This window comes from Mustela putorius, unplaced genomic scaffold, assembly GCF_011764305.1.
Source record: "Mustela putorius furo isolate JIRA1106 unplaced genomic scaffold, ASM1176430v1.1 tig00000596_pilon_pilon_pilon, whole genome shotgun sequence".
Taxonomy (NCBI): Eukaryota; Metazoa; Chordata; class Mammalia; order Carnivora; family Mustelidae; genus Mustela; species Mustela putorius.
Window position 1 is genome coordinate 13,100,020 of NW_025421428.1, and position 14,039 is coordinate 13,114,058.

Consider the following 14,039-nt stretch of genomic DNA (forward strand, 5'->3'; position numbering starts at 1 on the left):
CGCCAGGCGCAGGGCTCAGGGCTCAGCGCTAGCAGCAGCTTTGCTTTCGCTAGGTCCGGGATCCAAACCCCAGCCTAAGACCGAGAGGCCAAAAGAGGTCTGCCCAGGGCAGGTGCTGCTCAAGACCCACTTGTGGGTAAGAGCAGGACAATGACTTTCTCATGACCTGGCGGATCCTGGTGCTGGGGGCATCCCCATCGTTAAGAGACCCAGGATGGGGGATCTTGTTGACTAAGTTGGGACGTGTAGGGCTCCGGTGGAGGTGGGGTTCTCCAAAGATGCAGCACGAGGCGAGGCGGGAAGGAGCAGGGGTGGAGCGACAGAGTGGAGAGGAGGAAAAGCCTCCAGAGGCGCCCAGAGCAGGAGAAATCAGGCCCGAGCTGGGGCTGGCCCTGGGAAGGGCCAAGGCAGCCTGCGGTCCTTGTGATTTATGTCCCCCTCCCCAACCACCCAACGAAAATTTAACAACCCACCCGCCGATCACAGTCCCGGGAGGCACCCACTGCAACCTCGGCCGGGCTGGGGCGGGGGCCTGTCTGCTCACAGCCCCTCAGCGCCCGCCCTCCTGCCTCCCCGACAGCTTGCAGCCGAGCAGGGCCCCGCTGTCCCCGGGGAGGCGCCCGTCCTCGCTCCCAGCCCGGCCGGCGAGACCGCTTCCAATCTGCCGGCGGGCACAGGGGGAGAGCGCGGGGAGCCAGGCGTGAGGCCACCACCAACCTCACCGGAGGAAGAAGAAAGTTTCTGCTCGCCGGGTCGTGTGGGGCTTCTATGGGGCCAGGTCTTGGGTTTGGGGAGATGGTTCTGCTGTGGTCTGGGACGCTGAGCCGGACGTGGGGCCCAGGTAGTTCTCTGGGGGTCTTTGGGGAAGGGACGACGGGGTGCTTGAGGCTCGCGGGGCCTGCCTGCAGCCGCGCCGGCTCCGCGCCGGCTCCGCGCCGGCTCTTTCGGCTCTCTCCGCCCTTGACCACCGACCAGGGTTGTGATCCCTGGGGCTGTGCCAGGAGGATCCTGGCCAAGGATGCGCCTCAGATCTGCCGCCACTCTGGGCCCCAACACTGAAGGCTAACCCCGAAAGGTGCGGAACTAGAGCACCGTGGTTCGGGGAGTGGGGAGGGTGAGGCGGCGCATTATTCACAATGAAAACGCTGTGTTTCCAGAGCTGCCTTGAAAACACATCCCCCAGCGAGCTCCAGCTCCTCGCCGAGTAAGAAGCTAAGCCAGCCATTTGCAGACGTCTATACTCGCATATGGAAGCTCTTTCACGTCCCTGTTTGGAAGTACAAAGACACCCAGTGCCTGGGACAGGCGCCACAGCAGGGGCGATCCGCTGGATAGGAGGTCCCGTCTTCTTTGTCCCGTGTGCTGCTTCCCTGGGGTCACACAGATTTCCCGGGGTCCTCAATGTCCCAGACATGATCTTCCCACTTTCTCCACCCCTGCCCCACAACGAAGCCATCGGTCTGGCCCCATTTCGGGCCCACACCAGGCTTTCCCAAGCCCCTGCTAGGCCTGCAGGGTCCAAAGAGGGCAGAGAGAAGGCTGCAAATGTCCTACACGGGAAACATCTAAAGCCCAACGAAAATGCCCCAAAACAATGTCGCTTAAACGAACATCTCTTCCCCACACCAGGTCAGGGCTTCACACACACACACACACACACACACACACTCTTTCTCTGCTAGTCTGAGTCCCTTTCTCTCGCAGGAGGAAAAAAACGACGGAGGTGGGGGGGCGGGGGGAGTGAAGAAAGGATTTCTGACAGCCCCGAGGACGAGTAATTTGAATAACTGTGGAAGAGGTTAGAGAAAACTTTAAAAACCTCCCAACCCGACCCACCGGCAGCGGCAGGCAGCGGCAGCCGGCTCCGGACCCCTCCCGGCTAGCCCGTGCCCCCCTCGGCTAATCACCCTCATTAGGAGCCTCATCACCGGCCTAATGAAAGCAAACCGTGTGGAAATCGCCGGTAAACAGTTGGGTCTGTGGTGTAATTAATTCAGTGTCTCTTTTAATCAAACTGAAAGGGAATCGGGCAGCGGCTTGCGGAACCGTGACATCACCCCCAAAATCGGCCGGAGCCAATCAGCGTCATCACTCCGGGGACACGTGGGCGAGTCCCCTTTAAAAAAACACACACACACACACACAACACAACGAAAAAAAAAAAAAAGAAACAAAAAAACCCCAGCCCCAAAGTAAAAGTGACACAAGTTCATTTTTTAAAGGAAGGGGGGGAGGCGAAGGCGCGCGCGGAGGACGCGCTGCGAGCAGAACCTCGGAGCCGGAGGCGCTGTCCTCGGTGCTGACGGGCCCCTGGAGCGGTGCGAGCGCGGCGACAGGACCTCCCTGGCCAGGTGGAGCGTCATGCGCCGCGGGCCGCCGCCGCCGCCGCTATCCGCGGTGCTGACGCCGCCAGGTGCGCTCCGTTCCGGCGACTGGTAGCGCGGCTCCGGCCCGCTGCTATCCGCGGTACTGACCCCGCTGCCCTCAGCGGCTGCTAGCCTGGAGGAAGCGTGCGGTTTGGGTTTGTTTTTTTTTTTTTTTTTTTTTTTTTTTAAAGCCGTTCTTTATTTAGATTCCAACATCCTCGCATCTCTTCTGTGCCAAACGGGCGCTCAGGCCGTCCATCTCCCCCTTTGCTCTCCCCAACTTGGCGCACCCTCCCTCCCATTCCTCCCCGACACTCCCACCACCCCCCCTCGGCTCGGCAGCTCGGCGCGATGCTGCAGAAGACGCGCTGAGCCCTTTTGGATCTAATGCGCAGAGGAGGTTGGCCCAGAGCTCCCCGGCTCCCCCAAGGCTGAACTCCATCCAAGGTGCCCGCAGGCTCCCTGCCCGCCTTCCCCATGCCAGCCCGCAGCTAGGGGCAGGGGCAGCGGCGGCTGGGGTTGGGGGTGGGTGGGGAGCTTTTGGGGAAGACAGGTCGCAGCTTGGCTATGGAAGGCTCCAATGGCTTTGGGATCGACTCCATTCTCTCCCACCGTGCGGGCAGCCCCGCCCTTCCCAAGGGGGACCCCTTGCTTGGGGACTGCCGCTCACCCCTGGAGCTGAGTCCGCGCTCGGAGAGCAGCAGCGACTGCTCTTCACCAGCCTCACCAGGAAGGGACTGTCTGGAGACGGGCACCCCGAGGCCTGGCGGGGCATCAGGCCCAGGTTTGGACTCCCACCTGCAACCTGGGCAGCTCTCGGCCCCAGCCCAGTCGCGCACCGTGACCTCCTCCTTTCTGATCAGGGACATCCTTGCCGACTGCAAACCACTAGCGGCCTGTGCACCCTACTCTAGCAGCGGGCAGTCGGCCGCCCCTGAGCCTGGGGGCCGTCTTGTGGCCAAGGCTGGGGAGGACTTTAGAGACAAGCTGGACAAAAGTGGCAGTAACGCCTCGTCGGACTCCGAGTATAAAGGTAAGAAAACAGGAGGAGAAAACTTGGGGGGGGGCATGCTACATTTCTAAGAACTGCTATATTTCTTAAAGCATATAGGAATATGTACATGCTCACTCGGAGTTCCCCCGGGGCCCAGGCTGAACCTTTTGGTCTTGTCTGAACCTTTCAGCTGGCCCCGTGGCTATGCCTTGAGCAGCAGAGCGCAGTGGAGAAAGTGCAAGAGGGACACTGTGTGCTCCAGGAAAGATTCCCCAAAATGCACCAAGCAAACTTTCTAAACTTCACCTGGGACCACTTTCCCAGCAGCACTGGTGGGCAGGAGCAGGTTCCTATCTGGCTAGAGTGTCTCTGGGAAAAGATCTTGCAGAAGCAATAGAAGGTCCAGAGGGTTCTGCTTGAACGCCTTTTTATAAGGGTGAAAACCTAGCAGGATATTTCAGATGGAGCCTTAAGAACAGTCAGAATTTTCCCCTTTAATCTGAACTTGTAGGCGGGAAGAGGAACTGAGCTTTCCCTCCCGTTGGGCCCAGTGTGACCTGGGCCCTGGGAATCATTAAAAAGAAAGGCTCACTTCAAAGTAGAAAGATCAGCCAGGCAGCTGACCGGGAGAAGGTTCAGAGGTCTGGGTCAGAGAGGGGAGGACCCTGCACCCACCCCACCGTTCTCACTGAATTGGATTTCAAGTGCATCCAGCAGCCAACTTCAGCTTGTGTGTGGGACCCAGAAACTCGCAAGTGACCGGCCCCGCTTCCCCAGTATTAGAATTGCTGCTTTTCCACCACCGGGAGTTTTTTGTTGTTGTTGTCCTCTTGACCAGGAAGACCAGATTAGGATTAAGAGGAAAGGGGGAAGGAAAGAAGAAAAGAGGCCCTAATTTTCTTTCTCACCCCCAGCCACTACCTCGACTTTAGCCAGAGGCGCAAAATTCTTTCTAGAAAGAAGTCAGGAGGCAGGATGGGACGGAGTCTCCGGATATTGAGGGAGTAAAGCCCTGTGTCCCTGTCCAGCAGAAAACTAGGGGCTGGCAGAGGCTGCTCAGAGCTCTTTCAGTTTTGCAATTAATTTTCCAGGAACCCTTTTCATGAGACAAAACTTCCCTAATAAAGGCAACCTTCTTATTGTCTTGGGAGCCCTGTGCCTGCTCCTCCTATTTGCACTAAGCCTTTGCAAGAATTTAGGGAACGTCCCTTTAACACTCTCCTCCCAACCAAGAATTCATTCGTGGACAGGCCCTGACCACAAACCGAAACCCCTTTGGGGCCCCACTCCTCATCCCACTGCCCTCTGCTTGCCCACCCAAGCTGCCAGAGAGTGTCTTTGAGCCGGTTAAGCCGAGAAGCCAGGAACGAGGTCTGGAGGCATGTGGCCCAGCGACCCCTGCCCCTCCCCCTGGGACCCCTTTAGAGAGGCAAAGGCTTGCCCTGGAGAAAGGCAGGTGCTGGGGGCGGAGGCGGGGGTGGGCAATGTCTATCTGTATTTATAAGATAGCGGTTTAATATTAATAATTCTCAGCAACATCCCAGCTTTATGGTTAGAGTAAGGGGCGCGCGTCTCCCACACCGCATGCCAACGGCTGGGGCTGGTGGACGTGGAAGATAGTTTGGCTCTTGTCTCCTTTCATTTCTTTGCCCGTAGGTGGGATTTTGAGGCACGATTTCGTTTAAGATAATTGGAATATCAATTTTCCTCTCCTGTCCCTGATGATATCTGATCAGGGAAGTGATGAGGGCCGGCTGTCCACGTATCACTTAAATAGGTTTGGAGCAGAGGGTGTGAAGTTCTCCCCCACCCCCATCCCTAGGAACCGCTGCCTTTGCACTTACAAAGCCCCAAGGTGGAAGAGAGAGCGGAAACATCTACCGCCGAGACACTGTCAGGAGTGTTTCTCCAATGTGGAAGCGAGTTTTTCAGGGCTTGAATTAGGAAGGCTTGTTGAGACAGAGACACACGGAGCGAGCCAGAGAGAGAGCCAGCGGGGGGTGGGCATCAGAGCAATTCAAATCCCCGTCCACCTTCCATGCTAAGAATAATTTCTTCCAAGGAGGGTACGGAGGGAAGGCCAGCCCCACCTGTTTCTGGCATCAAAGGCTCCTCAAGGGTCACACTGAAAGAAACTGAAACCAGGCTTTGACGTAAGGCGGTCTGCCGCGGGGTCCTGCTTGCTACAGCCGATGTGTGCGGAGAAATAAATCGGATGGAGAAATTGAGCCAGCGCTTTGCTCAGAGTAGGCTGGGTCAGTGGGCCCGGGACTCTGGAGCACTGAGATGTGGCCTCCAGACCAGAGTCTGAGGCCCCACTGGGCTGAGACTGTCCGGGAGGCTGAGGCTGAGCAGCACCGAGTGCCCCTCAAGGCACCAGCCTGTGTCAAAGAGGGATTAGAGAAACGCTGGAGTCTCCAACCCGTTCTTCCTGACCCACAAACTCAATCCCCCACCTCAGCCCTAAGAAGCTGGGGATTTCCGAAGTCAGTCCCAGCAGCTCCCTCAAAAAGTCAGATTTCCACGATATTAAGTTTGAGGTTTGAATTACTGTTTTCTCACACTCGTTTCAATTTCTGCCTTCGGGCGCAGCCACAACCCAGATTTTGCCTAACGCACCTCCTGAGGTGGCCTTACCCCAGCGTGGCCCCGGCTCAGAGAGGGCAGGGAGAGAGCCTGGCGCACCAGCCTGCTGGAGACAGGAGGGAGGCGTCTCCGTCTGCCTCCACGCGCCCGGGGCCGGGGCCCTCCCGGCCGAGAACCTCTGCCTTTCTGGTCGAAAAGTCTCACTCCCTAGTGGCTCAATTAACCGGATTATTGTTTCCTACAGAGAGAAATCAACTTGCATTCAGCTGAACCCTGTCACTGCACACGCCAGGCACAATGAAACTCACCATGAAGGAAAACAGAGGAAAATGAGGGGGAAAACTCCAGCTGGCGCAGCCAACTTTGGGGACATGGTCTTGTGGGTTAGATCATCACTTTAGGGAGGGAAGGAAGGAGATCATGGAGCTTGTACTATCAAGTGTGCGTTTTCGGAGCAGTCGGCGCTGAACGAAGGCGTCTAGGGGAAAAAAGAAACGGTCCCCTGTCGGGTCCGTTCTCGGGCCTCAGGAGCGGGGGCCCCTGCCGGGGTGTCGCGACCCTGGAGCGCGTATTGACAAGGAAACACGGGCCACCGCGACGCGCACAGCCGAGGGGCAAACGCGCCGGGTATTTCTCCGAGAGCTTCGCGCTCCCGGCTCCGGCGCCCGGCGCTCCGCCCTCCGCCCCGCGGTCTGTAGGTAGCTCAGGGACCGCGGAGGCCGGCGCTACGACGTCGCATCTCACAAGGCCAGTGACTGGCTTCTCGGGACACTGATTCGCTGCGGGGCGAACCGGTTTTTGTCTCTCCACGCGGGTTTTTCTCCCCACATGCCGGTCCTCAGCTTCTTCCTTTCCGGGTCCGCACGCGGCCAGGAAATCGGGGCGCGGATGCGGAGCACAGACCCGCACCCCTGAAGCGCGCACCGACGCGGCGCTCCCGCTGGAACCCCCTCCCTCCACCCCCTGCGCCTCCGCCTGGCCGATCGGCTCAGGGCTCCGGGACCGTGACTGTTCATCCCTCCAGGGAGCGCGGCGCAGAGCGAGCGGGTCGGGTCCTCTCGCTTTGGGTCATCTGTCCCCGGAGGTGTCAATCCTCCTCCTCCGTCAGGGCTCACGCCCTGGTCTGGGGCGGGCGGGGCGGGGGCGGGGAGCCGGGGAGTCTGCCTTTGAGCCACTTGGCCGCGGCCCCACGCGCTTGAGTGCGGTGGGGCCACCGCCGTCGGGAGTCGCGTTTACACGAGCGGAGCGAACCGGCGGCCAGCTGGGGCGGGGAGGGAGCTGGCGGGCGGGAGGCGAGGCCGGGCCCTGACGCACCGCTGTGTCTCCGCAGTGAAGGAGGAAGGCGACCGCGAGATCTCCAGCTCCCGGGACAGCCCCCCGGTGCGCCTGAAGAAGCCCCGCAAAGCGCGCACGGCCTTCACGGACCATCAGCTGGCGCAGCTGGAGCGCAGTTTCGAGCGGCAGAAGTACCTGAGCGTGCAGGACCGCATGGAGCTGGCCGCCTCGCTCAACCTCACCGACACGCAGGTCAAGACCTGGTACCAGAACCGGAGGTGAGGCCTGTCTGCAGGGTGGTGGGGGCAGAGGGCCCCCTCCTTTCCTAACTGCCCCTCCCTGGGACCCACAAGCCTTGGCCTGACCCAGAGGGGACCCCTGCACTTTCCCTATTCTGTAAAGTGAGAAGACTCAGGCCCTGCAGGGCAGAGGCCTTGCTCAAAGTCCACAGTGAGGGACAGCGACAGGACTGGACTCGTCTCCAGCGCCCAGTCATCCCCCTCCAGGACAGGAGGACGGACAGACTCAGGAGCCTGCCCCTACCTCAGCCAGGATCCTACTCTCCCCACCAGGACCAGCCTTAGCCCCTGCTGGGGCTGCTGAGCTCTCCAGGAAGGGTGCCAGGCCAGGGGAGGGGTGGTGCTCTCAGTATCCAGAAAGTCCTGTGGCGGGGGGTGTGGGAATGAAGGGGCAGCCCTGATGTGTGTGTGTTGGGGGGCTCTCTGAGCTCTCTGGGGGCTCCTCTGGACACCTCAGCCTTTACAGTCCGGACTGGAGGAAGAAACAGACCCAGCTCCGGCTCCTTGGGGAGAGGGTGATTGGGAAACTGGCAGTGGGCACTGGTCTAGAAGCTGGTGCTTCCTAATCTCCCTCCCCAACACCATCACAGGATGAAATCACTCACACCCATCCACAGACACCCCCAACACACACTGACACAGCTCACACACACCCACACTCACTCGCACACTCAGTGTGAGCTGGAATGGTGCTTTCCATAAACACGCCTCAGAACACGTCTCCCCATTAATAATAAATACCGATTACTGCTCGGGGCATCAATAATTAAGGCCCGTTACAGTAATTACACAATTATGATGATGATGAATAATTCAGGGAGAGAAACGCGGTTGGTGTGGCTGTGTCCGCCTCAGTGGGACCAGGGCAGGCTGGCCCAGCCTCACTGGCCAGGCGCACCCAGGGGTTCCAGCTGAAGCGTAGCCTCAACTTCCTTGCCTCCTCCAGTCCCAGGCCAACACTCGGCTGTTTGTTGGGGTTCCCGCAGCCTGCAGGGCTCCTCCTGTGCCGGGGAGCTGGGTGCTGAGGGCAGCGGGTGGAGAGGGTGTGAGGCTAGTACTCATACTCTCCAGTTGCAGACTCCGGTCTGCACGCTTCCACAGAAGCTCACCCAATGGGGCAGTGGCCACGGGCCCTCTTCCACCCCCACCATCATGGGGGGGGGCGCGAGTTCCTAAATCCTCCCAGGGGGCGCATACACAGGGGAGGGGGAGCCCCAACACCCAGCTCCGAGTGTCTCCTGTGATCTCCGGAGCCAAGTGTGGTCAGGTAAGAACCCCATCTTTGGGGTCAGACAGCCTGGCTTAGAGCCTGGGCTCTTCCTCTTTGGAGACCATCTCGAAAACTGGCCAAGGCCTCAGTTTTCTGATCTGTAAAACAGAGATAACAGCCACGAAGGCTGGCGGATGACAGGAGCCGATGCAAGTGACAGCTGAGCACGGTGCCTGGCACCCCGCTATTTATTAACAAATCCGTGGGGTCCCTCTTGGCCTCCCCGAAGGTGCTCTGGGCCAAGCACTCGTGAGCGGCAGGGGTCTTTGGGCGCCACAGCCCTGACCCCGCCGTCCGCGTTTATTTCGGTCCCCAGGACTAAATGGAAGCGACAGACGGCAGTCGGGTTGGAGTTGCTGGCGGAGGCAGGCAATTACTCAGCGCTCCAGCGGATGTTCCCGTCGCCTTATTTCTACCCGCAGAGTCTAGTTTCCAACCTGGATCCCGGCGCCGCACTGTATCTGTACCGCGGGCCCAGCGCGCCGCCGCCAGCCCTGCAGAGACCTCTGGTGCCCCGCATCCTCATCCACGGACTCCAGGGCGCCAGCGAGCCGCCCCCGCCGCTGCCCCCGCTGGCCGGCGTCCTCCCGCGCGCCGCGCAGCCTCGGTGAAGCGCCCACCCGCCTCCCTGGGGCTCCGCGTGCGCCCCTTCCGCCTGCCCTTCGCGGGGCGCGGGGTTTCAACGCCCCTTCCCCGGGGCCCCCTGGCCGGCCCTCCCTGGACTCCCAGCCAGTGTCCCCCGAAGGGCCCTGTGCCAAGACTACTGAGGCCCGGACCCGGACTGAGTCTCCCCAACACCCCCCGCGGGCTCCGTCCCCGCCACGCGGTCAAGGAGCCACTCCCACCCGCCGGTGTACATACACCCCCCCCCACGGCTCCCCAAGGCGCCCCGCCCTGCACCTTCCTGGGAGGAGGTGGGGGGCGACCCCGACGCTGCACTCTTTCCCGCTCCCCCTTCATGCTGCAGCTGTACACCCGGCCCTCCCCCCGCACCCCCACAGGCGGAGGGGAGTGTGGAGCCCTCCTCCTGGGCCGCAGCAGAGCTGTACATAAGGTGTGCAAAGTGTATATGAAGTTATTTATTCGTGACCCATGAGCCCGTGACCGTGTCCGTGAATCAGTGAGTCTGTGGCCTGTGCCCTCTTCCCTCCCAGGTGAGGCAGGAAGGGGTCGGGCTTGTCCACCACCCCGACCCCCAGCCTCCTGTCCTGCGGCAGGCAGGCCCTCGGGTTCTCTCTCTTTTTTAAATGTCGAAATAAACTTCTTACAAATGACCATGCGCCTGTCCGCGCTCAGCCCTTCTTTCCCGCCCCTCCTTAAGATTCATTTCCCCTCCTGGGACCCGGCTTCCTTCCATCCGCAGTAGGAGATATTTTTGTCCCCCTCTCTTCCTTGGCGCTGTGGTCAGGGGGCCCATTGGCCTCGCTGGGGTCCACGGGCAGGGGCCTCCCCTCCCTGGCCTCAGTCTTCCTGTCTCTACAGTGAGGCGAGCCTACTGCTCTCCCCACCGCCCCCCTTCCCTCTCCATCTGGTTCCTGGCGGCTCCCAGCCGCTCCCGGGGGCCGGAGCGGGGGTCAGCGCCTGGGCTCGCTCCGCGGCGGGCCGGGCTGCGGTGCCCTCGCTGAGCCGGCTCATCTGGCCGCAACAAGGGCGCCGGCAGCTGGTGACCGGCCCGTCGGGCGCGGGGCCGACAGATGGGCTCCGAGGCTACTCCCCCCGCCAGCCCCCTCCGCCCCGCGCTCCGGCCGAGATCGGGCTCCGGCCGCTCTCGAACGCCAAGGCGGCTCAGGCCCCGCGCCGCCAGGACCCGACGAGCCTTCGCTGGGATCCTGATGCTGCATGGGTAACCCCCCAATCCCGCATCTTCTCACTTCTCCCCTTGACCCTGGGAGCACGTAGATGAGACCCAGAAGGGAGCCAAATCCCCGCGTCAGCCCCATGCCCCAGCCTGCGGCTCCAGGATCTCAGGGGAGGGGGATTTAAGGCTCCAGCCAGACTCGAGGCCTCCAGTTCATGTTCAAAGGGCCAAGGTCACCTCCTGAGGCCGGTGGCTCTCAGGGGAAGTGGGCGCAGGTGCTTCCCTCCCACACACCACCTGCAGCTCGGACTCTCAGGGCAGAAGACAGGCTCAGGGCCCAGAAGTTTGGGGGCCCTGCAGGGCCCCCTCCAGTTTTGTGGCAGGATTGCTGTGGGAGAGGGCTGCCTCCTGGGGGAGGGGTGGAGGGCATGTTTAAACTACCCTCCCCAAATGGACCCTGCTACTGTTTCCTCCCCACCCCCCCCAACCGCTTTTCTTTCCTGGGACGGTGAGGGTATTATTCTAATTTTGCAAAATGCACAGCAGCTAATTAAGTCAAGGAGCCTCTCGGCTTTCGAGTTCTTTTGCATGTGAATGGGGGTTGGTAAATCCCCAGCTCTGGCTGCGGTGGGGGGCGAGGGGAGACTGTCCCCAACTCAGGGTTAATGAAGTGGGAAAGGAGTCTCTCATAGCCTCCTGCAAACAAAACCCCCCACGCAACAAACCCAGCCGAAATCCTACATGGATTGACTTAAGCCCAGGGGATAAGTGCTTTAAATTAATCTCATTGAATAAGAATGAGACCAAACAAAACTCTTTAAAATCATATTAAAAATCTATCAAAGGACAACTTGCACTGGTGTGCTTTTCATTTTGTGAAAGCGAAGGAGGCAGAGCAGAGCGCCCGGCCCCGCGTTTACACAGCGGCAGTGTAAACCGCAGACACATTCTCCACTATGTAATTGTCCTTGTACCTCGGAGGCGACTTCATATCTTACATTAATGAAGAACAAGGCTTCCCTACAAGTTTATAATTACAATATTTTAAATTGTCCTGCACTTCCCATCTGTAATAATAACTTCACAACCTCTGCGACGAGGTGGGCGTCTGCTCTCATCCACTTGGAAGACTAAATTGGCTTCTCTGTTCCCAACCCTGAGGCTGGGTGTGGACTCTTTTCAAAATACAAAGGAAAGAATGAATGCAAGCCCCCCCCCCCAGTGGGCCGAACAATGGCAGAGGCCCCCAGGAGGCATCTTCTCCGATCCCCAACGGCTCCGCGGGGTCAGAGCAGTGAAGTTTAAAGGAAGTTTAGGTTCCCCTGTGAGCCTCGTTACTAGGGCTCTGAAAATTTCTGAGCCTAGCAGACTCGAAGGGTGTCCCACTGCCCCCACACAGGTAGGCCTTGCTCGGAGCTCCTCTCATGGTGGGAGCGGATTAAGATATAAGGTGAGATGGTCACACAGGCAATTTAACAAGACCCGCGAAGCGCCCTGTCCAAGCAGGGCCACTTTTCCAGTAGAAAAAGCTTTAAATTCCCGCATCATGGAGGCGATGCTTGGACTCACATGGCTTTCCCTGACTTCGTGCTGAGGGCCCGCAGTGGTGACTAGAGAGGTCCCTAGCAGTGTGGGATGCACCTGCCTCGAGGGGCTCTCACTGACTCCCTCTTCCCTAAATCTCATCTCCCTTCACTACAGGAAATGAAAAAAAAATATATCAGAGGAACCCATTGGGTTTTGTCAGAATGTCCTCTGCTGAGACCTCGTGGTCTCTTGGCTTCTCCGAGAGCAGAAGACACTGTGTGCACCAGACTGACTCGATCACTAGCCAAGGTCTCTTTGCCCTTCGGTGCGTGGGAATGGGCCCCTCGGAGGCGCTGCAAACGCAGAGAGGTTTGGGATGCAAAACCAGCATTCGACAAGCCCACGAGGGGAAAAAGCTTTAGGGTGCAGTACTCCACGAGATGCCCAAATTCTCTGTGACTTTAAATAGGTAAGTTTGGGAAATCAGAAAAAAGGACACGATTAAAAACACACACAAAATTAGAATATGTACAGTGGAATTAGGCTAAAGCTTCGCCTAATTGATGCCTGAAATGTATAATCTGTCAGGAGCCAGAATAGGAGAAAGAGATTTATTTTAAGGTTATTTAAATTTAGATAATATTAACCCTAAATCTGTTAAATCCGTGTTTCTTTATTAACTGGGGGTAATATATTGATTCTGCTTAGAAACAGGCCCTCGAAGCATCTATGGCAGGAAGCCCTCACCTAAGTGTCGGCAGATCAAGCCCAAGTTCCACCTCAGAATTCTGGTCCTTTATACTCTGCAGGGGCAGGTCCCAGCCTGGCTGCTGCAGGAATGCAGAACCCGGACTGGACCCCTCTTGGAATGAGTACTTGGGGGGTAGGTGGGGGCAGGCGCAGGCCTTCCCTTTGATCCTCCCCAATCACTCGCCTTAATCCTGTTTCTCACACAGCTGGGTTTTGTCTCTAAAGTTCAGTGCCTCCTTTTCTCATCCAAATCCTGTGAACCGTTACGCACAGAAGTAAAAGAAAGGTGGCCGATTTCCCCAAGTCAGCTTGACATGAGCCGCAGGGATCTATTAGTATCATTATTATTATTGTTAGAAATTTCACCAACCGTCCCTATGAATGCGTATGTGACAAGTGATCTGAAGAGGTCACACTCTCGCCGCGCTCCCCTCCACACACCATGGAGGATTAGTACTCACTGGGCTCCCACTGGCCCTCTCCCCCCGGCCGCCTCCGGCCCCTACCCTGCCTATCAGAGAGGGATGGTGGCGAGGAAGCCGACCCCTCCATGGACCCCACAAGCAGCCACCATGCCACTCTCATGACCCGCTCCTGGCCACTTAGTTCCTGTGGATCTGGAGGGTTTAATGAAATGGGGCCTCAGCTCCCTCAGCAGGAGCTGGAGGAGGAGGCAGGCAGCCAAGAGAACAGAGGAAGTGGAGGAACAGACAGAGTCCGAACAGTCCGCGCAGACTCCCCTCTGGAGTCCCTGGTCCCAATGGGAAATCACTGCGGGGTCGGGTGGGGGCGGGGCTTTCAAACCTGGCAGGGAAACAGAGTGGGGGGAGGGGTGACTGAGGCCTGGGCCTGGCTACAAAGAACCCAGACCCAAACCTTGAAGACAAGGTGGGATTCGATGGGAGAAAACAGAGACTGGTGCCCTTTGACTTCAAAGGCAACAGTAAAAAAAAAAACAACAAAAAACAAAAAACAAAGAAAGAAAAAGAAAAAAACGGAGAAAAGGCAGCAGTACATCCATCAGCCCTGAGAGTTTTCCGTGGCCATGGACAAGGCAGCCATGCGCATGAGTGAACGCAACGGGTCCGGAGCAGCCCGCGGGCAGGACCGGAGCCTGGTGACCCCCACCCTAACCTGCTGGGTCCTTCCCCACAAAGCACCCGTACATCAAGAA

The 14,039-nt window shown here is 58.8% G+C and overlaps 1 protein-coding gene across 1 annotated transcript; it reads left to right on the forward strand.

The window, feature by feature from the left end:
- Nucleotides 1-1,640: 1,640 nt before the first annotated feature.
- BARHL1 (BarH like homeobox 1) lies at nt 1,641-10,343 on the forward strand. The gene is made up of 3 exons (XM_004757063.3): nt 1,641-3,399; nt 7,277-7,499; nt 9,107-10,343. Exons 1-3 carry the CDS (start codon nt 2,934-2,936, stop codon nt 9,399-9,401), a joined length of 984 nt encoding a protein of 327 aa, XP_004757120.1. The 5' UTR covers nt 1,641-2,933; the 3' UTR covers nt 9,402-10,343.
- The last annotated feature ends 3,696 nt before the right edge of the window (nt 10,344-14,039 follow it).

What these genes read in the sequence shown, in the direction of transcription:
- BARHL1 (XM_004757063.3), top strand. Translation starts at nt 2,934, where the DNA reads ATGGAAGGCTCCAATGGCTTTGGGATCGACTCCATTCTCTCCCACCGT. An exon ending in GTCGGACTCCGAGTATAAAG is followed by an intron (nt 3,400 to 7,276) that starts GTAAGAAAACAG and finishes GTGTCTCCGCAG; the next exon opens with TGAAGGAGGAAGGCGACCGC. An exon ending in ACCTGGTACCAGAACCGGAG is followed by an intron (nt 7,500 to 9,106) that starts GTGAGGCCTGTC and finishes TTCGGTCCCCAG; the next exon opens with GACTAAATGGAAGCGACAGA.